The 25,029-nt window shown below is 42.0% G+C and overlaps 1 protein-coding gene and 1 pseudogene across 11 annotated transcripts in view; both read left to right on the forward strand.

Moving 5' to 3' along the window:
* LOC109678509 (uncharacterized) overlaps positions 1-10,173 on the forward strand; it is a 171,492-nt gene extending 161,319 nt beyond the window's left edge. For 10 of the 11 annotated variants that reach the window (XM_074058336.1, XM_074058330.1, XM_074058331.1 and 7 more), the window contains one exon: positions 4,372-7,752. In XM_074058336.1, the coding sequence (XP_073914437.1) occupies positions 4,372-5,738 (1,367 nt within the window). In that variant the 3' untranslated portion in view covers positions 5,739-7,752. Of the gene's footprint in view, positions 1-4,371; positions 7,753-8,733 lie in introns of those variants that run through there. The other variant, XR_012442763.1, reaches the window with a different exon arrangement.
* Positions 10,174-23,156: 12,983 nt separating this feature from the next.
* LOC109700814 (protein FAM136A pseudogene) lies at positions 23,157-24,780 on the forward strand (annotated as a pseudogene).
* Positions 24,781-25,029: the final 249 nt, after the last annotated feature.

Below are 25,029 nucleotides of genomic sequence, written 5' to 3' on the forward strand. Positions count from 1 at the left end.
CTTCTCTTGGGTAGAAATTAAGCTGATTCTAAGTTTACATGGAAAAGCAAAGTACTGAGCATGTCTAATAGTAATCTAGAAGGTGGAAGGACTCATTATAGGTCTTAGATGATGTAGCCTTCAAAATATTTCAGATTTATTATGAAACTGCAAGAACAAAGACAGTGTACTATTGGGATAAGGATCAACAAGTAAGCTCACCTCCCTTGCGCCCCCAACATGAAAAAAAGAGTTGTTTATTTTAGACAAAGGCACCAAAGCATTCTAATTGAGAAAGGAAAGGCTTTTCAAGAAACTGAAATACTTGGGAAAAAAAAACTTCTCAATATTTACCTCATACCAAAATTAATTTGGCTTTTATAGGAGAATATAGGACAATGGCTTGGGAGTCCCAGCTCATGATTTGGGAGTGGGCCAAGGTTTCTTGAGTGAAAATAATAAACAAAAAAAAGACAAAAAAAATTGTTAGCTGGTCATGGTGGTATTATATGTAATCCCAGATACTTGGAAGACTGAGGCAGGATTACGTGAGGCCAGCCTGGGCAACACAGCAAGACCCTGTCTCAGAAACAAAACAAAACAAAAAATCAGACCTTATCCAAATTAAAAACTTTGTCTCAGCAGAATATATCATTAAGAAAACAAACAGGTAAGCCACAGACCGGAGAAAACAATAAAATATATCTGATATTTATATACTGCAATTCAACATTAAAATGATAGATAGCCCAATTAAAAGATAGGTAAAAAGTCCATCCATATGTATAAGTAATAAACTCTTGGTAGACACACCTTGGGGGAACCTCAAAATATACTGAACAAAAAAAAAAATCAAGTTCGCATACTGCATGACTGCACTGGCATAATATTTGTGAATTAACACAGAGATGGGAAATAAAATAGTGGTTGTCAACAATGGAGGGAGTGGAAAAATGGCCAGGGCTGTAGAAGAGTGATACGGGTGAACTTTGTTTGAGTATCTTGACTACGGTGGTGGTTATGCAAGGCTACACGTGATGAAATTGCATCAAGCCTTGTGCTTGGATGTGTACGTGAATGCACGTGTAATTGGTGAAATCTGAGCTGTATGAACTATACCAGTGTTAATTTCGTGATTTGAATATTGTACTGTGGTTGCATTGATGTTAACATTGGGAATGGCGGGATGAAGGTCAATGGGACTTTTCTATATATTTCTGTGCAACTTCCTATGAATCTATAGTTATTTCAAAATAAAAAGTAAAAATGATGTTGAGGATGGGATGAGTAAAGGATTTGCAAAGAAAAGGATTATTTATCTTCTATTGTCTTTAAATCTGTATAGGTTGTCTCAAAATACCCTCGTCTGGGTGGCTTAAACAACCAGTACTTATTTTCTCACAGCTGTAGAGGCAAGAAGTCCAAGATGAAAGTACCAGCATCGTCAGGTTCTAGTGAGGGTCGCTTCTTGGCCTTGAATGGCTGCCTGCTTTGCTGTCTCCTCACATGGCTTAAAAAGAGCAAGCTCTGGTCTTTCTTTGTCTATCTGTCTGTCTGTCTATCTATCTATCTATCCATCTGTCTATGCAGTGCTAGGGATGAAACCCAGAGCCTCTCATGTGCTAGGTAAGCACTCTACCCTGAATTATACCACTAGCTCTTTGTGGTTTTATAAGTGTACTGATCACTCCATGAGGACTCCACTCTCATAACTTCATCTAATCTATTTACTTCCCAAAGACCCCACTTACAAACATTGGTGTTTAGGACTTTAACATATGAGTGTGTTAAGCATTTTGCCCATACAGGTTCTATGAAATTTACCTACTTACTAATTTACTTTATTCTAATACACATCTTATACATAGATACTTGAGTCTTAGAATAAGAGCACTAACACTGTTATTAGCGGTATGTTTACTGAAAACAGTTTAATGTTTTTATCAGTGCTTTTGCCAGCAACATCATGTTTTAATTACTGACACTTTTTAATTTTTTTTTAATTTATTTATTGGTGGTATTGGGGTTTGAACTCAGAGCACCATACTTGCTAGGGCACTCTTACCACTTGAGCCAGCTCCAACTGAAGCTTTTCCAGATTTCTCCCTCCCTCCCTTCCTTCCTCCCTTCCTTCCTTCCTCCCTCCCTTCCTTCCTTCCTTCCTTCCTTCCTTCCTTCCTTCCTTCCTCCCTCCCTCACTCCCTTCCCTCCTTCCTTCCTCCTTCCCTCCCTCCCTGCCTCCCTCCCTTTTTGTTGTGGTATGGGGGATTGAACTCAAGACCTACACCTTGAGCCACTCCACTAGCCATTTTTTTTTTTTGTGATGGGTTTTTTTCAAGATAGGGTCTTGGATCCTCCTGATCTCTGCCTCCTGAGTAGCTAGTATTATGGTATTACAGGCATGAGCCACCAGTGCCTGCCTGCTATGTACCATTTAAATAGTTTTCACATTCTTTTTTTTGGTGGCACTGGGGTTTGAACTCAAGGCCTCATGCTTGCTAGGCAGGTGCTCACACTGCTTGAGCCACTCCACCAGCCCTTTTCTAGACTTCTTATGATTATTTACTTTCCCATATGGAAAAACTTTTTCTACTCAAGGTAGTAACCTGCAAACTAAAGAAAGCTTTTATAAGTTGAGTTTTTAGAAGTAAGTATGGACAGAGAGAAAAAGTACTTTTGAATTCATAACTAAATACTTCGGAGTATCAAAAACAGTAGAATATGGGTAACTCAGAGGACAAGAAACTTGTGCTTTTTAAAAATACTTCATTTTTAATAAAATTTCATTTCCAAAATTGAATAGAACACACAGATTTCCCATTTAAGAATAGCATACTTTTTATCAATTAACTTCATGGAACATGAGAATTGACATCTTTTTTTGTGACTATATTTTTAAAATGCTTTTTCAAATTTTTTTGGTGAGAATGGGGTTTGAACTTGGGGCTTCTCACCTGCATTTTGCTGTAGTTACTTTGGGGATAGGATCTTGAGAACTGTTTGCCCAGGTTGGTCTCGAGCTGTGATCCTCCTGATCTCAGCTTCCCAAGTAGCTAAGATTACAGGTGTGAGCCACCAGTGCCTGGCTAAAATACTTTTTAAAGTCTAGTTTATTAATGAGTACATTGTAATTCACTGTCTAGTGGTGAGTTCTAGGCATTTTAACAAAGACATCTATGTATTACTGCTACCACAACCAAATTTGACTCTGCTCACGCTCCCAGTGTTCCCTCACTAAGTTAAATTTAGCTTTTCAGCTAAGAATTTTATTTTTCTAAAATTATGTTAAGGAGTAACCATATAGTCTTTTTTGGTGTACTTTGTTTTTGGTGGCACTGGAGTTTGAACTCAGGGCCTCACATTTGCTAGGCAGGCACTTGACCACTTGAGCCACTCTGCCAGCCCTTGGTGTATTTTTGAAAAAAATAAACAATACTCGCTGGTTGTGGTGGTCCATACCATAATCCCATCACTTGGTAGGCTCAGGCAGGAGGACTGAGAATTCAAGACCAGCCTGAGCTACATAGTGAGACCGTGTCTCAAGACAACAACAACAGAAGAATACTGTACTATGCCAGAGACCTTCCTGGAGCCTATGGAAATGATCATGTGATTTTGGTTTTTAGAGTAATTAATGATGGAATTCTTTTTGTACATTTCCTAGTACTGACTACCTTTGCATCCCTAAAAGCCAGCTTAGTTATGTTATTACCAAAGTTATTACCACTTTCTTTCAAGTGTGCTGTAGGAGTTTGGCATGATTTTTCGTAAGGAGTATGGCATATAGCTTTCCTTCACTAGGTTTTTGTTCTATTTTTATACTCAAAATAACTTCAGAGACTTTTCTTTTTAATGTTTTAGGCCATTATAAATGTAATTTGGTTTAGGAGCTTTCTCAAGTTTTGCTAATCTTTACTATATTGTCTGGGCTGACTTTGAACTCCTAGGCTCAAATGATTCTTCTGCCTCAGCCTCCCTTGTAGCTGGGACTGTAGGCTCACAGCACCACACTCAGTTCAGGGCTTTATTTCTACATGCAGTGTCATAGTACCTCAAACCCTGAATTTCAGCATAATTTCTGTGCATTTTAATACCCATGAAGTGACCTCAACCCCTTGAGACAGCTGCTATTATGTTTGTTAATGCTCTACTAATAAAATTGCATGTAGTTGGCCTACTCCAGCCACGAACTCAGTTATTTTTGGTGTGTAATTTTGTAGACGACAAGGGTTTTTAGGTGTATGTATATGATATTGTAGCAGAAATGCCTCTGCTTGAGAGAGATCCGGTCCATCACACATAATAGGTATTATTTGAGAGTCCTTGTGTTTATAGAAGTTTTCTTTCTTGTGGAGTGAGAAAACAGCACGTTTGTTTCTTGCTTTCTTTCAGATTTGGAGTCCAGATACAGAACCAATACTTCATCTCCAGAAAAGGACATTTATGAAATATATTCATTGCAGTGGGAGATAATGGAAAGAATTAAAAACTATAGCCTTCAGGGCTCCATTTTTAGAACTGACTGGGAATGCAAAAGCAAGATTGAGGGGCAAAAAGAGCCTCAAGAGAATTATTTTGGGCAGGTGAAAATTCCCTCTGAAAAAATGAGCACTTATAAGAAGGACAATTTTCTTACTGAGTATCAGAGAGTCCATACTGGAGAAAAACTATATGAATGTAAGGAATGTAGGAAGACCTTTATTCGTCGCTCAACACTTAGTCAGCATCTGAGAATCCACACTGGTGAGAAACCTTATCAATGTAAGGTGTGTGGGCAGGCCTTCAGACAGCGTGCACACCTTATCAGACATCACAAACTTCACACTGGTGAGAAGCCCTATGACTGTAAGGAATGTGGGAAGGCCTTTACAGTGCTCCAAGAACTTACTCAGCATCAGAGACTTCACACTGGTGAAAAACCTTATGAGTGCAAGGAATGTGGAAAGGCCTTTAGAGTTCACCAACAGCTGGCTCGGCACCAGAGGATCCACACGGGCGAGAAGCCCTACGAATGTAAGGAGTGCGGGAAGGCGTTTCGGCAGTGTACACACCTCACGCGGCATCAGAGGCTTCATACTTCTGAGAAGCTCTACGAATGTAAGGAGTGCGGGAAGGCGTTCGTATGTGGGCCAGACCTCCGAGTGCATCAGAAGATCCATTTTGGTGAGAAGCCCTATGCGTGTAAGGAGTGTGGGAAGGCATTCAGAATATGTCAGCAGCTGACTGTCCATCAGAGTATTCACACTGGTGAGAAGCCCTATGAGTGTAAGGAGTGTGGAAAGGCCTTTAGATTAAGGCAACAGCTTGTTCGCCATCAGAGAATTCACACACGTGAGAAACCCTATGAGTGCATGGAGTGTTGGAAGACCTTTAGCAGTTACTCACAGCTTATTTCACACCAGAGCATTCACGTTGGAGAGAGACCCTATGAATGTGAAGAGTGTGGGAAGGCCTTCAGACTGCTCTCACAGCTTACCCAGCACCAGAGCATTCACACTGGGGAGAAGCCTTACGAATGTAAGGAGTGTAGAAAACCTTTCAGACTGCTCTCACAGCTCACTCAGCATCAGAGCATTCACACTGGGGAGAAACCCTATGACTGTAAGGAGTGTGGCAAGGCTTTTAGACTTTATTCATTTCTTACTCAACACCAGAGAATTCACACTGGTGAGAAACCCTACAAATGTAAGGAATGCAAGAAAGCCTTTAGACAGCACTCACACCTTACTCAGCATCAGAAGATTCATAATGGAGTTTAACACACAAAAATCTTCACATGTACATTATGTTGTAAAACGTCAGGAAATCCATTTTTGAGACAATTTTATTTCAGTTTATAACTAAGCATGACATTTTATATTACAAAAAGACTGTTGCTTTACAAGCCTTCCGTCACCATTCAAATGTTGTTTATCTTCAGCAAATTCCTGTGAGAGAATAATGTAATGAATGTAGGCAAATCTTTAGTCTTTTCTATCATTATCTCCATTTTACCACTTAATTACTTTTGTGATATTGAACAAGATAATTTTGTGCCTCATTTTGCTCACTTGGAAAATGGTGATAATAGTACTTACATGTATTAACTATTTATTGCTGTATAATAAATTACCACAAAACCTTAGTAGCTTAAAATAATGTTTATTTTCTCAAAATTTATATGGATCAGGGATTCAGACATGACTTTAGTTGGGTCATTGTAGTCATAAGGTTAGGAAGTTTCAGTCAAGGCTGAAGTTTCATTTGAAGATATAACTGGGGAAGTATCCATGTACAAGCTATCAGGTCAGGTACCTGAATTTATTTCCTTGATGGTGCTTGCATTGAGATCTTCAGTTTCAAGATGGCTGTTGGCTGAAGGCTGATTGCAGTTTCTTGCCAGATTGACCTTCTCAACATATCTGCTTGCTTAATAAAAGTGTGGAAGCCAAGAACATGGATCCCAGCAAAACGAAAGTCTGCTAGCAAGATGGAAGTTACAATCTTGAGTAATCTAATTATGGAAGTAACATCTCATCATCTTTACTACTTTCTACTGGTTAGAAGTAAATTACTGGACCAGCCTGCACTCAAGACAAAGAGATTACATGAGAGTAAATACCAGGAGACAGGTACCATTGGGGGCCAATTTAGAATAAGCTTGTCATACTGTGTAATAGAATTGTGGTAAAGACTAAGTAGTTAATACTTGGCAGAATAACACTCGTGTAGCAGGAATTCTGTAAATATTGTCTATAATTGTTATATTAGTATTAGGGAATGCTTGAGAAGATTTTGTAGAAGTAATAAATTGAGAAATGCCTCCTATCACATCATGTACTAAACTGAAAATAGTTTATTCTAGGTTAAATCTAGAAAATTATAGTGAATATCATAAGTTTTTCATGGCTTGAGCTACAGCCGAAATTTCATGCTGACAAGAAAAAATATGAATTTCAAGAACGTAAAGGAAGTACTTTCTTGAAGAATCAAAGAGAAGGGTCAGGCATGGCGTACACACCTGTAAGTTTAGCTACTCGGGAATCAGAGGAAGGAGGATTGTGGTCTGAGGCCAGCTAGGCAAAAGTGAGAGACCCTATCAAAACTAAGATTAAGGGCTAGTGTGTGGCTCAAGTGGTAGAGCACTTGCCTATCAAGCACAAGGCCCTGACTTCAATCCTTAGTACTGCCAAAACAAACACACAAAAAACCCCCCAAATTAGATATTAAATGATTTTCCCAAAATTGAAAAAAGAAAACGCTTGTAATCTCTTGTTTGACTACAGTTCAAGATTAATCACAAGCTTTCAAAAAGATGGTATAATAGAAACTAGGCACTAGGTAGTTTAATTTCACATGTATACATATGTAAAACTCCAGTTTAAACAGAAAATATTCCATTAAAATCAGTGTAGTTTTTGATGTTCAGATTACCCCATTTTCTTTTCTTTTTTTTTTTTTTTTTTGTGATATTGGGATTTGAATGCAAGGCCTCACACTTGCTAGTCAGGTACCCTACCACTTGAGCCACCCTGCCAGCCCACCATTTTCAATCAGTGTTTCAAGTTAGGTCTTCTGACATGACCCCTCCAAGAGCTTGATAATTTCCTTGGTTGTGGCTACACAATTTGGTCAGTTAAATCAACATGGATGAACATGGGAATTTGTTTCTCTTTCCCATGTGAACCAAACTCAGGGTCACCAAAAGTTCATCATATTCAAGTGATTTTAAACTTAAGTGAAGCCAGTAAGTACAGAAATGATGACGTGATAGGATTAGAAAAATCACCATTTTCTAGACTCACGTAGAATAATGGCTTCAGGAAACCATCTTCACTGGAGACTAAAACTATTAGGTGAAAGATTTTATAGTGGATTCATCAAGCTGACCACTTTTCGCCCCTTTGATCAATTTTATTCTCAATAAACACAGTTAACACTGTTAATACCTACCTCCTGCTACAATGCAGTAGGAAGTGCAGACCACCAACTATGAACCCTTACTGCCGAAATAATGAAATGAAGGAATCATACCTTTAAATCAAATTCTTTAAAACCAAGAATTTGGGGGAATAGATGAATAAAGTAAATGTTACCACAAAGAAGCCACCCATTAGGTCCTGAGTGTGTAATATTCTACAGAACAAATGACCTGTGTTCATCAGCTGAGTGGTATGAAAGAGAAAAGAGGAGAGGCAACCATTAATAATAATGGAGACCTCAGAGAAGTCCCAGTGCCAGGCATGGTGGTGCACCCCTGTAATCCTAGTACTTGGAAGGCTGAGGCAGGAGGATTGTGAGTTTGAGTCTGATCTGGGCTACATAGTAAGACCCTGTCTCAAAAGAAAACAAAACCCAACTTATCAACTGAATTAATTTTGTTTGAATAAAATGGAAGAAGATATTTTGGAAGTAGTGAAGGAAGCTTGCATATGGACCAAATATTAGATGCTATTTACAAATATTAATTTTTGGAGCCAGGCATGGTGGTGCATACCTATAATCCCAGCGCTTGGGAGGACAAGATGGGAGGATTCCAAGTTCAAGGCCAGCCTGGGCTACAAGTGCAAACCTATCTCAAAAAATCAAGGGCTGGGGGTGTAACTCAGGGCACTTGCCTAGCATGTACAAGGGTTTGATCCCAGCACTGCGAAGAAATGTTAAAAAGAAATACTAATTTTGATAAGGGATGATGATGTCAAGGTGGTTGTTAGAAGTAAAATATCCTATGTGCTAGAGATACATACTTACATATTTATGAAATTAAATATACAGATTTGCTGTAAAATGTTTCAACTAAAGAAAAGGAATCAACAGAACTGGCACCTGGATTGGGAAGATGTTGGTAATTATTGAAGCAGAATGGTTCATGGTGGTTCAGTGTTCTAATATTTCTACTTTTGTATGTGTTTAAAATTTCACTGCTTGAAGTCAAAACTGAAATTATAAGCAATTTGGAAATTAATGAGATGCCAAAGCTTGTCAAAGGTCACCCAAGTTGAATTCAGTGAGCAAGTGATGCCATTTAATATAGTAAGGAAGTTTCAGTCATGGGCCCAACAATGCAGGGACTGTCACAAAGAATGAGTATGTTGAAGGAGTGAGTAAGCCTGTATGAGAAGAAACCAGGAACAGCAAAGTCAGCGTAAGTGCAGTTAAAAAATTTAAAAATAGGCAACAGATTTGATCCAGTATTTATAACCATTGTATTTTGGCAGGTCTAATCAAGGAAAAGAAAATGAAAGATATTACAACAGAGAGCTTTCAGTGATGAAGGTTACACAACTGCAGATTACCAAGGAGTTTTATTTTAAAATTATAAGGTAATGTTATATATCACATACATATATGTTCATTTCAATGCATGTAAAAATATACATTATATTTTCTGTGTAAAGCTGACTTGATACAGTAGAACTCAAATACACTAAAAAAATGTATGTGTGTGAACTCCCTGTTTAGGAAAAAAGTCTGGTAGTTGTACAGGTAAAGCTTTAGGGAATAGATAATTCTTACTAAGATTTTCCCAATTAATTCTGCAGTTCAAATAATCCTCATTAAAAAACTGGACAAAGATAATGCCTGTAGAGCAACAACTAGAGCAGTTGACAAAGTCTGTGTTCTAAACAATTCTAAGTAAGGTCTTTTAGAGTTTAGTATGAGACCAGTCTTTGTAGGCTAGTGTGTTTCTTTTTCTAAGCACCAAATGTCTCTAGACCTCATTTCACACAACATAAACCCAATGTTCTCAAGTTCATTTCAGGCAATCCTAGTTCTTGATGATATTTGAAAAAAAGATTGCTTGGGAAAGTGCAAATGAAGCCAGGAAAGAAAATGTACTTTAGAGGAATTCCAAGTACATTTTATCAGCTTGTCAAAAGATGTAGTACAGAAGTTTTTATTTGACTGAGTGTATCTCAAACTTTTCATTCTGGAATTCTCACTTCCAATTCCCGTCAACACTTTGCCATATGAACCACATGGGCGGATGCTCCCATACCCACACAAGGGTCTTCATGGACATCATTTGGACATGGTGAGTGGTTGTGCTGGGAGGGGGTTGAGTCGGATGCTTTTCTTTGTAGCTCTCATGCTCTGAGTGTAGCTGTCTGCTTGAATGGTCTGGAAAAGATCTTAGCCTGGTCCTGGATGTGTGTACTACACAGACTGAGTATTCTATTAACCAGTGATTAGGATGTAACAGTTTTTCATTGTAATAAAAGTCCTATGTTGAGTTCTGCTTTGTGTATCTTCTTATTCTTCTAAAGAGTTCGGAATCTCTGTGAGATGTTGTCTAGGAGTGGAATTGCTGATTATATACTGTCAGTTCCTTGCCCTCTTGCCAGGTTTTTCCTCCATTGTACCAACTGTGAATTCCTTTAGCCATCAACTATGAGTTCGTATTTCCCTCCCTCCATTATAGGTTTCAGTATGTATTTAATTGATTACTAGTGAGTCATGCACGTTTTTTTTTTTTTTTTTTGGCCAATCCTGTCCATTACTGTTTTCTTAATTCGTGCATTTGTTTTTTTCTGTTATTACTTATTTTTTTTGCAGTACTTGGGTTTGAACACAGGGCATCACGCTTGTTAGGCAGATGCTGTACCACTAGAGACACGTGTGCCACCCTTTTTGCTTTAGTTACCCTTCAGATAGAGTCTCGAACTTTTTCATGGGCTGACCTAGACTGCCTTCCTACTTTATACCTCCCATGTAGCTGGGAGCCCACCACACCCAGTTCTTTTGTTGAGGTGGGGTCTCCCTAACTTTTTTCCCCCTGGACTGATCTCAAACTGCAATCCCCCAGATCTCACCTCCTGAGTAGCTGAGATTAGAGGTATGGGCCACCACATACAGCCTATTTACTCTATTTCTTTTGGGTTGCTTATATCACTGATCTTCAGATTTCTTAAAATATTCCAGGTATTGGGGCTGGCGGAGTGGCTCAAGCAGTAAGAGTGCCTGCCTAGCAGGCATGAAACTCTTGAGTTCAAACCACAGTGCTACCGAAAAAAAAAGTATATATATATATCTATATATATATATGTTTATATATATATATCTTGGTTATTGATCACTCCTGACAGTAAACATTATAAATATTGGACTTGGACTTATTTTCTCTTCAGGTGGCTTGTGTTATAATTGTGTTATTACAGCTGTTGTTGTTTTAATCACATTTTACGTTGCTTTTTTTTTTTTTTTTTTTGTCTTCTTTTTTTTTGGTGCTGGTATCGAACCCAGGGCCTCACACATGCAAGGAAAGCACCGTACCACCGAGCTACATCCCAGCCTTTAATCACATTTTAAATTTAGGTAGTGTTTGTTTTCAACTTTACTACTGGCACCCAGCCAGACTGTTTCATTTATTCACTTTAAAAATTTTAAACTATTTTGGCCAGGCTCCAGTGGCCCACATCTGTAATCCTAGCTACTCAGGAGGCAGAGATCAGGAGGATCACAGTTCGAAGCCATCTCAGGAAAATAGTTGGCAAAACCCTATTAAAAAAAACCGTTCACAAAAGTAGGGCTGGTAGAGTGCTCAAGGTGAAGGTCCTGAGTTCAAACCCCAGTACTGCAAAAGAAAAAAATTTAAAACTATTTTAGAGGAACTGAAGATTCACATTATAAATGCACTTTACATTGACTTTTCTGATAGGATATAATATACAGTACCATCACACATTGTGTGAGAATACCATTTTTTGCCATTATTCAACCAGGTTAATAATCACAATTTAAAAATCTTTTCATGTCAGATGAAAGCAGTTTTCATTTTAGTTGCTTTTATTTAACTATCAGTAACAATGAGGTTTTTTTGTATTTTTCTACAAATTACTTGTTCATTTTTTCATGAAAAAATCAGATACTGTTTTCTCTTTGCTGATTTTCTTTCAAAAGAAATTTAGGTTCTGTTGTTTTATGTGTTCCTAGTTTTTATTTCTGTGACATTAATCCTTCTAGCTGTTCTTACCTTTTAGATTCTCAGTTCCTACCTTTCCAGCCTCAGGATCATAAACACTCCTAATTCCTCACTGTTTTTCTTACAATACCTTTTCAGTTTGGTATAGCACTGATCCATCCTAAAGGGCATTTGACATTCAGGATTGAAGTTTGGATCTAGGTGTGCTTTTTCCTAATACATCGTCACAATGACTTTTTTGAATAATTTGTCTTTTCTCCACTTATTTGAAATACCATTCATCTTGATGAGTTGTATTTTGACTTCTGTTTGGACAACAATGTCTTTCTGTGGTGTCTCTCTGGCAAGTGCAGTTGCTAAACTGTTACGCTGTGTCCTTAGGGTAATGAGCAGCATCTGCAGGACATATCCCCTTCACTCTGATTTTTAAGAGTTCACTGGATATTCTCCTCAATCTTTATTGTGATTTTGTATTTTTTAAGTTAAGTTTGAAAGCTATGAAAGAAAATTCTGCAGTAAATTAATAGATAAATTATGAAGACCTTTTCAACTTTATTTTTTAAAATTTTACTTATTTATTTTTTGTGGTACTGGGATTTGAACTCAGGGCCTTCACCTTGAGCCATGCCACCAGCCCTTTTTTTTTTTTTTGCTATTTCTTTTTTTTTCTTTTATTATTCATATGTGCATACAATGCTTGGGTCATTTCTCCCCCCTGCCCCCACCCCCTCCCTTACCACCCACTCCACCCCCTCCCTCTCCCCTCCAGCCCCTCCATACCCAGCAGAAACTATTTTGCCCTTTTTTCTAATTTTGTTGTAGAGAGAGTATAAGCAATAATAGGAAGAACCAAGGGTTTTTGCTAGTTGAGATAAGGATAGCCATACAGGGAGTTGACTCACATTAATTTCCTGTGCATGTGTTACCTTCTAGGTTAATTCTTTTTGATCTAACCTTTTCTCTAGTTTCTGGTCCCCTTTTCCTATTGGCCTCAGTTGCTTTTAAGGTACCTGCTTTAGTTTCTCTGTGTTAAGGGCAACAAATGCTAGCTAGTTTTTTAGGTGTCTTACCTATCCTCACCCCTCCCTTGTGTGCTTTCGCTTTTATCATGTGCTCAAAGTCCAATCCTATTGTTGTGTTTGCCCTTGATCTAATGAGGAAGAACATACGATTTTTGGTCTTTTGGCCACCAGCCCTTTTTTGAGAAGGGTTTTTTTGAGATAGGGCCTTGCAGACTTTGAACCTCGATCCTCCTGATCTCTGCCTCCTGAGTTGCTAGGATTACAGGTGTGAGCCACCTGGCACCTTTTCACCTTTAACTATAGCAGGCCATACTATACTAGACAAGGTAAGAAATAAAAACATTACTGTACGGTGGGTAAACTTCATTTCAAGAGATAGGTGCCACAATTATGAGTCACCTCTCATTTTCCCTCTGAAAAGATTCCTCACTCATACCTTGCCTGAAACTCAAGGCATGCAGAAGCCAAAGAGGTTTTGTTGACAATATTTCAAATACATTCCAATAGTAAATCTATCCATTTTTTGTTTTTGGTGCTACTGGATTTTTCTTCTTTTTCAACTAGGCAGTTATTCTACTATGTGATCCCATCCCAAGTCCTTTTTGCTTAATTTTTCTAATAGGCCCTCACATTTTTGCCTGGGTGGCCTGTTTATGCTTCCAATGTAGCTGGGATGACAGGATCCACCATGCCCAGCTTATTGGTTGAGATGTTGTCTTTGCCAACATTTTGCCTGGGATAGCTTCAAACCACAATCCTGATCTCTGCCTCCTAAGTAGCTGGGATTACAGGTATGAGTCAAAGAGCCCAAACTCTATCTATTTTTAATATACAAGTTAGTGACTGCAGGAAAAACTTGAGGTGCCACCATTGGAAATTCTTTGATTTCCCAAAATTTGAATATGAGCTGTTTATTGGTGCTTCTCAAACTATGTGTGGTAGAGCACTTGTTATATTTTTACACATCCATTATAGATGAATAATTTTTCTGTAAAAACCAGCAAACATGAGTAACTAAATTCATTTTATAAATGAAATTAAGATGAATTTTAAAATTAACAGTATATTGGCTTTCAAGTAAGGTGCAGTAACAAGTTTTTAAAAAATTAAAACTCTAAAAAATATGTGAAGTAATAGTTCTCAAGAGATTTGCCACCTGTCATCTCAGATACTTGGGATGTGGCAATCAGGAGGATTGCAGTTTGAGGCCAGCCCAGGCAAAAAGTTAGCAAGTCCTCATTTTCAACCAACAAACCAGGCACGATGTTACATGCCTGTGATCCCAGCTATGGGAGAGGCATAGGTAGGAAGATCATGGGTCTGAGAAGGGCCCCCCAAAAAACCCAAGATGCTATCCAAAAAAATAAAAATAAAAAAGGGATCAAGTGGTACTGTACTTACTTAGCAAGTTCAAGTCTCTGAGTTCAAAACCTACATACTGCCAAGAGAGACATGACAGAGCGATGAGAGAGAGGGAGAAAGAAGGAAGAAAGGAAGGAAAGAGGGACAGAAAGAAGAGAAATTGGGCATCAGGCAATGAAGAAAGACAGTGATCCCAAAGAGGTGGGAAGTGAACAGGAATAGCCCTGTGGTCCCCTGTGTGCTGCTTAGGGGAAGTTTGTAGGTCATGCATGGCAGGAGGAACCTAGGTAAGGTCTGGACGTCTCCCTGGGTTGAAAAAGTGGATCTGGAAGACATGAGGGTCCTATACAGCTGGGACAGAGTGTCAGATAGCAAGGAGAAACCCAGGAATCAGAGGGACACCTTGAATATCTGACTTAGTACTAGTTGGGACCCACATTTGAGGAAAGTACCACCTATTATGTAAGAACAACCTGAAAGGATTAGAGGAAACAATCTCCAGAAATCACATGGAGCTGGGAAAAGTGCTTGCTCCCACCAGCTGTAGTGGAAACCTTCATAAGTCACAGGGACCTGAGAGTATACTCAGGAGACCTTGCCTTCATGGTAGGCAGAACTAGCCCTAGAATGAAGCTGCCCTGATCTTAAATAATTGAACCTAAACGCATGATGTGAAATATCAAACTGTTTTAAGTTGCATAGCCATGTCCAAGGATAAAATTCAAGAATACAGAAATATGAAACAACTAGCCAACTAAAAAACAAAAAGCTTTTAATGTCTGGTGTTTAACAATAAACTTCCAAGTGTGCAAAGAAAGAAAATTATCTCATGAGTAGAAGAGAATTCAAAAGTGAGCAAGAAGGCTGAGTTCCAGCAGCTCATGCCTGTCGTCCTATCTACTTAGGAGGATGAGATCCAGAGGATCAAGGTTTGAGGTTGGCATGGGCAAATCGTACTTGAGATCCCATCTCCAAAATAACCACAGCAAAATGGACTGGAGGGGAGGTTCAAGTGGTAGAGCGCCTGCTTTGCAAGCGTGAAGCCCTGAGTTCAAACTCCTGTTCCACCAAAAAAAAAAAAAAAAAAGTGAGTCAGGAATGACACATGATAGGGTTAATAAAGAAGGTCATTAAACTAGACAAGGAACATACTGGAGCCTGGATTGGACGGCTTAAAATACAAAATGCTATGTATCTATTAAGTATATATAAAACCCCAGATTTGAAGGATGAGAATTACAATGAGATTTTAAAGAACAAAAACACACTAGACAGAAAGATAAACATTTCAAAAATGCACAGAATGCTGGGCACTGGTGGCTCATGCTTGTAACCCGAGCTACTCAGAAGGCAGAGATCAGTATCGAAGTTCGAAGCCAGCCTGGGCAAATAGTTTGCGAGACTCTGTCTAGAAAAAACCCTTCACAAAAAAGGGCTGATGGAGTGGCTCAAGGTGTAGGCTGTGAGTTCAAACCACAGTACCACAAAAAACAAAAATGCACAGAGCATCAGTGAGCTTTGGGGAAACTTGAAGTGGTTGAATACACGTTATTGAAATCCTTCAGGGAGATAAGAGGAAGGGACAGAAAACATTTGAAAGAACAATGGCTAGCATTTGTTCATATTTGAAGAAAACTATACATCCACAGGTAGAAGGCTCAGTGAAGCTGGAGAAGCACGAAAACTGCATCAAGACACAGCATATGTAAATTGCTTAAGACTAATAAGAGAAAATATTAAAAACAGACAACAAAGATTCACTATTGGCTGGTGGAATGGCTCAAGTGGTAGAGTGCCTGCCTAGAAAGCATAAGGCCCAGAGTTCAAACACGAGTACCTACATCCCCCCCCCCAAAAAGATTCATTATTGCAGAGATATAAAGGTAATGATAGCAGATTGGTACTTAGTGACAATGTGATGTATGAACCAGGGGAACAACATTTTAAACTGAGAGAAAATAAGTTATAACCTAGAATTCTTAACCCAGTGAAAATACATTTCAAGAGAAAAGGTACAATAAATGCCTTTTCTTAAGCAGAGAAAAGCTAATGTGGTAGGGTATCGCAAGCAGATTCGCACTAAAAAGCAGTGTTAAATCCCTTCAGACAGAAAAAGAGTACCTGAGAGAAATCTGCATTCATTCAAAGGAAAGATGACACTAGAAATGGTAAAGAAAGTTTTATTTTAATCTCTCTTAAAACTAATTGCTTAAACAAAACAATAATGCATGAAGGAACTTACAAGTTATGTAGAAGTAAACATGACAACAAAAGCACAAAGGTCAGGAAGGGAGAAACCAATGTCTCCTGTTGTAATGTTCTTTCACTGTGCATGAAGTGTATAACTTCACTGTAGCCTGACAAGTTAAAGACGTGCCTTAAAGCAACCACTAAAACACCCAGACAGTTACATTTAATAAGCTAACAAAGAAGACAAAGTAGAATCATTAAAAATACACAGTCCAGCCAGGCGCCAATGGCTCATGCCTGTAATCCTGGCTACTCAAGAGGCAGAAATCAGGAGGATCGTGGTTTGAAGCCAGCCTGGCAAATAGTTCCTCAAGACCCTATCTCGAAAAAACCCTTGACAAAAAAGGGCTGGTGGAGTGGCTCAAGGTGTAGGCCTGGGTAAAAACCCCAGTACTGAAAAAAAAATGAAAAAAAAATACAAAGTCCAAAAGAAAGCAGAAAGAGCAGAGTAGCAGAGGACAATTAGAGCAAAAACAGATTTACATCCACTCATATAAATGAGGTTAAATACAAATGGTCTAGGACTAGCAGAGCAGCTCAAGTGGTGGAGTGCCTCTCTAGCAATTTGAGCTCAAATCCCAGTACTATAAAAAAATTAAAAAAATACATAAATAGTCTAAAACCCCAAGTTAAAAGGAAGAGGTTGTTTTGTCAATGAGATTAAACAAATAAACAATATCCAACAACATTCAGTCTAAAAAAAAGATGCTTGAAATCTACTTGTCTTTTTTACTTTTTGAGATGAGGTCTCACGTGAAACTCGAGCTGGCCTGACCGCCACCTCCACCTCTCAACTGCTGGGATTACTGGTGAGTGCTAGCTGTTAGGACCCGGAATCCTATTCCCCCCGAGAGACAGAGAGCCAGGCGTGAATGCAATCAACAAAGCAGAGTTTATTGGGCTGGCTAGCCAGGGTCGAGCTCCCACACGGACACGCAGGACCAGTTAGGAAAACATGACCCTGAGCCTCTTTAGGGGAAATCTTATATAGACCACTACCTGCCGTTACAGCAAAAGCCCGCGCAGCACTTAACCAATGATTTTGTAACACAGAGTAAAAGGTCAGCAGTTGCGCGCGTATTTTCGTTATCAACATTGAGCAAGCAGGCAGAGCACATCTTGCACGTACATCCCGTCACCTTTCGCAACCTTCTCACATTCCTCACATTCTATATCCCCGAGCTGAGCCCTGCTGCCCTGCTTATCTTATCTACACGGGGCATCTGGTACCGGTTTCTCCAACAAGGGGGTGGGGTCCGTTGAGACATCTCATTCCTTCTTATCCCTTTCATTCCCCCCTTTTCTTATGGCCTAAATTGAGGAATCATTCTCAAGGGGATGAAGAGCCTGATATTGTTGGCGGAGGACCAGAAGTTGGATAGTATTAATTCGACCTTTGACAAAAGTCATAAGTCGGTTTAGAATCCAGGGTCCTATGGTAACAAGTAATAGGAAGATTATTATTGGCCCTGCCAGTGCAGATAAAAGGGTAGCTAACCATGGGGACTGGTTAAACCAAGACTCGAACCAGCTTTCCCTGACCTCTTTTTCTCGTTTTCTTTGTTTTAGGCTCTTGCGAAGTTTAGACATGGAGTCACGAACAACTCCGGTATGGTCAGCGTAAAAACAACATTCTTCCCCTAGAGCAACACATAGTCCCCCCTTTTGGAGGAACAACAAGTCCAGACCTCGTCGGTTTTGAAGTACTACCTCAGACAGAGAAGTGAGGGATTTTTCTAGGTGGCTAATGGAGGTTTTTATTCTCTCTATATCTTCGTCTATGGCTGCGCGCAGCAAAGACATCCCTTTCTGCTGGGTGGCCAAAGAAGCTATGCCGGTTCCTGCTCCCGCTAACCCTAGGCTGAGTAGGGTAGCAATAGTTACTGCGGAAATAGGTTCTCTCTTTTTCCTTTTTTCAACCATTTTTGTATTCCAGTATGAATATAGACTCTCTTCCGAATGATAGAGGATGCGGGGCAGCACAGCCACTATAACACAGAATTCTTTAGAGCTGTTAAACACCTTAGTTGATAGGCACGGGGTGAGTCTGGACCGCGAGCATAGCCACCACCCACTGTCCTTTGGAATTACCCATTTAATAGCATTTTCCCAGGTAGAACTGGCGTTAATAACAGTACATAAGTCCCGTCTGTTCTTTGGCACTTTTCCTAAGCAGGTTCCTTGGCCGCTTACCTGCTGTATGGTCAGACCTCTCTTACGGTCTCCCCAGGAACATTGAGTAGGGTTTTCCTCAGATGAGGTATTGTGAGTGGTGTTTAGCCCTATTGCCTCATAGAATGGGGGCCTCACATCATAACATAACCAACAGGAGTTAGTCATGTTAGGGTTGGTGTGGTTTAACATCAGGAAGGCAGCACCCACTAGCTCCCAGAGGGGGTCTTTAGATCCGGTCATGATCCTCACCAGGGGAGGGCTGGTTCCTGATGGTCTTGGAGTTGTAACATTAGCCCGGGCTATGGTTGAGGGAAGGTGGTGAGCTGTGGAAGGTCGGGGAGGTGGCTTTACATAGGGTGGCCTAAGTACCTTATTAGGGCCTACTGCTGTGGACGGTGGCCCCGTGGGCTCAGTTTTCAATCTGACTACTATGGTCGAGCCAGAGTGTCCACCATATTTATAAAATACAATTCCCCATGTCCTTCCTTGTATCCATCCTGGGGTGTCCTCTTTGCCAGCTTCAGTGAAAGTGACCTTGATTCTATCTAGATCTGCGGGCCGGCACTCGCGGGTGATATGCGGAAGGCGCAGGCCCCCTCCCCCCCATCTGCTTCCCCATGGTACCCCATTTACAAAGGCAAATTTGAGCAGGTCTGGTTTTGATACTCCCCATTTCCATTCACCATCGTTAGATGTGATGCATGCCCATGACTTACAGAAAGAGTATTGTATCCCCCCACAGTCTTTGCTCTTTTGGTGGCCCGGGCAAGCATAAAAACCATAGCATCGAGCTGAGTCCGGGGCGGTGACCCCGTAGGCAGGATTGATGTCTCTGAAGCAGAATTGTAGTTCCGGCCACCAAGTTCCCAATGGGGCAGTGTGAGTAGTCTCGTTGAGGGTGGTATGTGTCTCCCCATCGGTGAGTATGTCCCGTCCGAGCAGGGGAGCGGGGCTCTCAGGAACGACCAGGAAGGAGTGTGTGACCTGGTGTTTTCCTAAGTTTACCCTTCTTTTGGTAGTCCATGTACATAACTGTGTACCGGTGGCCCCCTGAACGACACTTGTTCGTTCCTTGTTCAAAGGTCCATGTGCCTTGTTTAAGACCGAATACTGGGTGCCGGTATCCACCATGAACCCCATTGGCTTCCCCTCCACATGTGCTGTTACCCAAGACTCGGGGAGGGGGTCCGAGCCCCGTCTCCTTCAGTCCTCTTCTCCGGCTAGGAGGACTCTGGCCTGCTCTACTGCTCGTTCCCTTTCCCTTTTATCCCCCGGTCTCCTTCCAAACCCTCTTCTTCCCTTTAACTTCGGGCACTCTCTCTTCCAATGCCCAGTTTCCTTACAGTAAAAACAGTGTTCCTTATCCGGGGTCCTGGCGTGGCCCCCTCCCCTGGGTTGGTCCCGGACACCCGCTAGGAAGATACGGGCCATTTCTCTTTGTTGCTTTCGGTTTTCCTTAGCCTGGAACTCCCTGTCCTCCTTTCTCAATTTCTCCTGGGCCTCCCTGTCTTCCTTTTTCCGCCTTTCCTCCCTTTCTTTTGGAGTTTCCCTAGCGGTAAAGACCTTCTCTGTTATTTGTAGCATTTCCCTAATGGTCATTTCCCCTAAGTTTTCCTGTTTATTGAGTTTTCTCCTAATGTCTGGAGCTGCCTGATTAATGAATGAGAGCACCACAGCAGACCGGTGGATCTCCGCCTCGGGGTCAATAGGGGTGTACTGACGGTATGCCTCATAGAGGCGCTCTAAGAAACCGGCCGGGCTTTTGTTTTCCCCTTGGACGACTGCTTTTACTTTTGCAAAGTTGGTGGGCTTTCTAGCGGCCGCTCGGAGACCGGCCATAAGAGCCTGGCGGTAGATTCGGAGATGCTCCCTACCTTCTGCGGTCCCGAAATCCCAATCAGGGCGGCGTAGGGGGAAGGCCTCATCTATGGCCGGTTGGAGAGTTGTGGGTCTCCCGTTGTCCCCCAAGACGTTTTTTCTTGCTTCGTTGAGGATGCGCTCTCGTTCCTCCGTCGTAAAAAGAGTATTGAGCAGCTGGTGACAGTCGTCCCATGTGGGGCAGTGTGTATGCATGACGGACTCCAGGAGATCTATGAGACACTTGGGATCTTCCGAAAAGGGCGAGTTTTGCGTCCTCCAGTTATATAGATCACTGGAGGAGAAGGGCCAGTACTGAAACTGTTGCCCCCCTCCTGGTCCCCCTTGGCCCACCATCCGGACTGGAAGTGTAGGGACAGTTTCCTCCCCCTGTGTTGATGAGGAGGGCCCATCTTCCCCCTCCCTTTCCCGGACCCCTCAGGGGCGGAGTCTTCGACCCATTCCTCCTCCTGCTGCCAGTCCTGTTGAGGAGGATGAGGAAATTTCCTCCTCCGGGGCACTGGCTTGGCCAGGGGGAGTCACGTATGGAGGGGGCCGATCTTCTTCTGCCCCTGCGAGGGATGGGTAAAGGGGGAAACTCTCTGGTAAGACCAGAGATGGTAAGGGAGGTGCCCTATTCTGAGGACCGGTCAGGGTGGGAAGAGGAAGTTTCTCCTCCTCCTTTATGACCAAGGCAGGCGTGACTGAAGTTTTAGCCCCGGGGGCTGAACTGGAGGGGTGAGTCAGAAAAGCTGTTAACCAAGGGGGGGGGGGGTTCCTCGCCAGATCCTCCCAAACCATAATGTAAGGGACTTGGTCTGGATGGCCTCGATTGCCTGGCTGAAAAATGACTGCTTTAACCTTAGTGATCATGTCTAGGGAGAGGGAACCTTGAATGGGCCACCCGACTCCGAAGGTGGGCCACTCTGTAGAACAAAAGGTGTCGAACTTACCTTTCTTGATGACCAGACCCGCATTTAAGGCCCTTTCTTTAACTTCTGAAAAGTGAGAAAGGATCAGAGACTTTGGGGTTGTTTGTCCCTGTCCCATTGTGGAAGGAGAATCAAACACCAAGAGAGATAGAACAAAAAGGGTAAAGGCAACAATAATTCCACACACACACAACACTCTCCAGCACTCGCTCAGACCGGTCCTTCTCTCACACTGGTGTGCACCCCATTCAACCTCCTCACCGTCCGACTTGGATATCAGGCCGAAAGGCGTCCACTTGATGGGTGGTTGGTCGACTAGCTCAATTAGTTCTTCACCTGGCGCCAGGATTCCTAAAATGCTCGAGCCCAAATGAGAGGAGAACCTTTCCCGGCAGGACCCTGCGGTCCTCCTAATGAAATTCTCAGAATAGAACTCCCTGGGGATTGGCTGAATCCCCGCCGCGGCCCAAATGGAACACTCAAGTTCCTCCAAATGAGGGTCTTGGATCCCCTCCCAACGCCTAGGACTTGGGATCGCCCCTGCTTTCTCGCGGGCAAGTTCTGTCTCTCGAGAAAATGGAATCTTGGTGGGACCTCCAAATGTTAGGAACAGGAATCCTATTCCCCCGAGAGACAGAGAGCCAGGCGTGAATGCAATCAACAAAGCAGAGTTTATTGGGCTGGCTAGCCAGGGTCGAGCTCCCACACGGACACACAGGACCGGTTAGGAAAACACGACCCTGAGCCTCTTTAGGGGAAATCTTATATAGACCACTACCTGCCATTACAGCAAAAGCCCGCGCAGCACTTAACCAATGATTTTGTAACACAGAGTAAAAGGTCAGCAGTTGCGCGCGTATTTTCGTTATCAACATTGAGCAAGCAGGCAGAGCACATCTTGCACGTACATCCCGTCACCTTTCACAACCTTCTCACATTCCTCACATTCTATATCCCCGAGCTGAGCCCTGCTGCCCTGCTTATCTTATCTACACGGGGCATCTGGTACCGGTTTCTCCAACAAGGGGGTGGGGTCCGTTGAGACATCTCATTCCTTCTTATCCCTTTCACTAGCTAATCTACTTGTCTTTATATTTAAAGTAAGAGGATTTAAAAATAGGCCATGCTAACATTAATGAAAAGAGAGCAGAAGTGGCTAGGCTGTATTCCTAATTGAACAAAGTAGATTTCATAGTAAAACTCTAACAGAGGAACATTCACAATAATACAGGGTGTAGCCAGGTGCCAGTGGCTCATTGTAATTCTAGCTACTTGGGAGGCTGAAGTCAGGAGCATTGTGGCTTGAGGCCAGCCCAGACAAATTCTTCAGGAGACCTCCATCTCCAAAGTAACCAGAACAAAATGGACCAGAGGTGTGGTAGAGTTCCTGCTTTGGAAGCATGAAGCCTTGAGTTCAAACTCCAGTCCCACCAAAATCAAAGGTAATAATAAAAAGGGGGTAATTCATGATATCACAATAATCCTAATCTTTACGCTTGTCATGACAGAGCTTCAGAATACATGAAGTGAAAGTTAATTCAGCAGATGACGTCATGCAAAAAAGTAGAATAGAAAGCTCCCGGGTCTGATCCTTCACCACAACAGCCATTAAGCTGAACAACTATCAGAATCAACTATTTTGGACTTCTTTTCTGGGCAAATGCTTAAAACAGCAGAATGCCTGATGAAGGAGAGATAGATGATCTTTGGTAAGAGAGTGGTGTGCATGAACCAGCTACCATGTTGTATTCCTCAGCCTCACCAGGGCTGTGTAGCCTGCATTCTTGGACTGCCTGGTGGTCACCAAGGTGCCAGTATGGCCCTTTCCCTCCAAAAATTTAGGGCTGTTCTAGTGATTCCCCAACGAACTGGTGCAGAAGCTTACTGTGTTTTGACACTCTTGGTCTCCAGTGGCTTTCCAGTGTCATGTTGCATACGGGCCAGGCACACATTCTCCCTTTTTGGAGCTAGTCATTTAAGGAAATCCAATAACCCCGAATGCAGAGAACATGTAACAGAACTCAGTGATTACACACAAGGAACACACAGTTCAAAAAGAGTTCAGAAAAGTCACGGACAGATGGCTAAAACCCTCAACAAGCAAATATAAGTGATCATCCGTGAAAAGGGATTATCTGATTATCTGACTTTCAGAGTTGTCACACTATAATCCTCAAAGTGTACAGTTACAAAGAAAAACTTGCCAAGCTTCTAAAGAGACAGAAAAGTATGATTCATTCACAAGAAAAAGATTGACAGAACTCTTCCAGGAGAAAGCCAGACATTGCAATTGCTAATGAAAGATGTTAAACCAACTGTCTTAGAAACACACTCAATGAGATGGAGGAAGCTGCGTGCTATGGTTTGAATATGGGTTCTCCCCAGAAAGTCATGTAATTTGACTGTCATTGTGAGAGTGTCAGGAGGTGGAGCCTTGAGGAAGTGACTGGATCAGTAAGAGAGATGAATGCCTTTCTTTCAGTAGTGAAGTCATGCCTCACCAAGAGTGAGTTGCTATGACACGCGTCTGCCTGTGGTGTTCCTTCTCTTCCGCGGGTGCCCACTGCCCTTCTGGTTCTCACCATGAGTTGAACCAGCACAGGCGCTCGCCAGGAGCCAGGAGCTGCTCCACCTCCAGAACCATGAGCCCAAACAAACCTATTGTCTTCATAAATCACCCAGTCTCGGGGATTCTGTTACAGCAACACAAATGGACTGAGACACCAGGACAAAGGCATGACAGGGCAGGACAAGTGGTGAGTTTGTGTGGGCAAAGCCCAGGGTCACCGTGGAGGAGGTGTGGCGAGTCCGGGTACAGAGGGTGGTGGCTGCCATGGTGAAGTGCATGGAGATAGAACATCTGGAAGATGCAGGGCCTTGTGTTTCCTTGTCACACCAATTGCGGTGAAGGCAACCAGGTGTCCATGTAGCAGGCACACCAGTGCATTGAATGCTGCCAGGTGCCTCTAGCTTGAGTCTAGGCCTTGGTGACCAGTGAGTAGGAAAAGTTCCACAGCCACCTGGCCCATGTGAACCTGTCATTGCAGCGACAAAGCAAAGATTCAACAGATGCAGGGACTACCATGTGTCAGGTGAAGTGGCAGCCAGACAGTTGTGTGACCAAGGATGACCACATGCACCTCATCCCAACTATGACCAAGAAGATGGAGGAGTCTCTTTCATCCACTGAGAAAAAAAAAAATCTTTGCCAGTGACCACAGGGCTCAGGGCAGGCATCTATGTAGAAAGAAAAATGGGAATTTTAGTCTTTTAAGTAAAGTTTACGAATGAAGAAACTAAGGCTGACAACAAGTTTAAGGCTTAGTTCACTTGCCTCTGGACACGGGCTCTTTTTATGTTTCCATCTAGAAAATGAAATGGAAAAAATGGTGCTAAAATTTGGGTCAAAGATAGCATAGGGGAAGGGGGTGTGTTTTGGAGCCTAAACTCCACGTGGCAAGTGCTTTTCCTGGGAGATGAGACCTCCCTGTACCAAGCCAGAGATCTCCAAGGTACCACATTCTTCCTCCTCCTCCTCTTCCTCCTTCCC

Source organism: Castor canadensis, chromosome 16 (assembly GCF_047511655.1).
Source record: "Castor canadensis chromosome 16, mCasCan1.hap1v2, whole genome shotgun sequence".
NCBI classification, from domain to species: domain Eukaryota; kingdom Metazoa; phylum Chordata; class Mammalia; order Rodentia; family Castoridae; genus Castor; species Castor canadensis.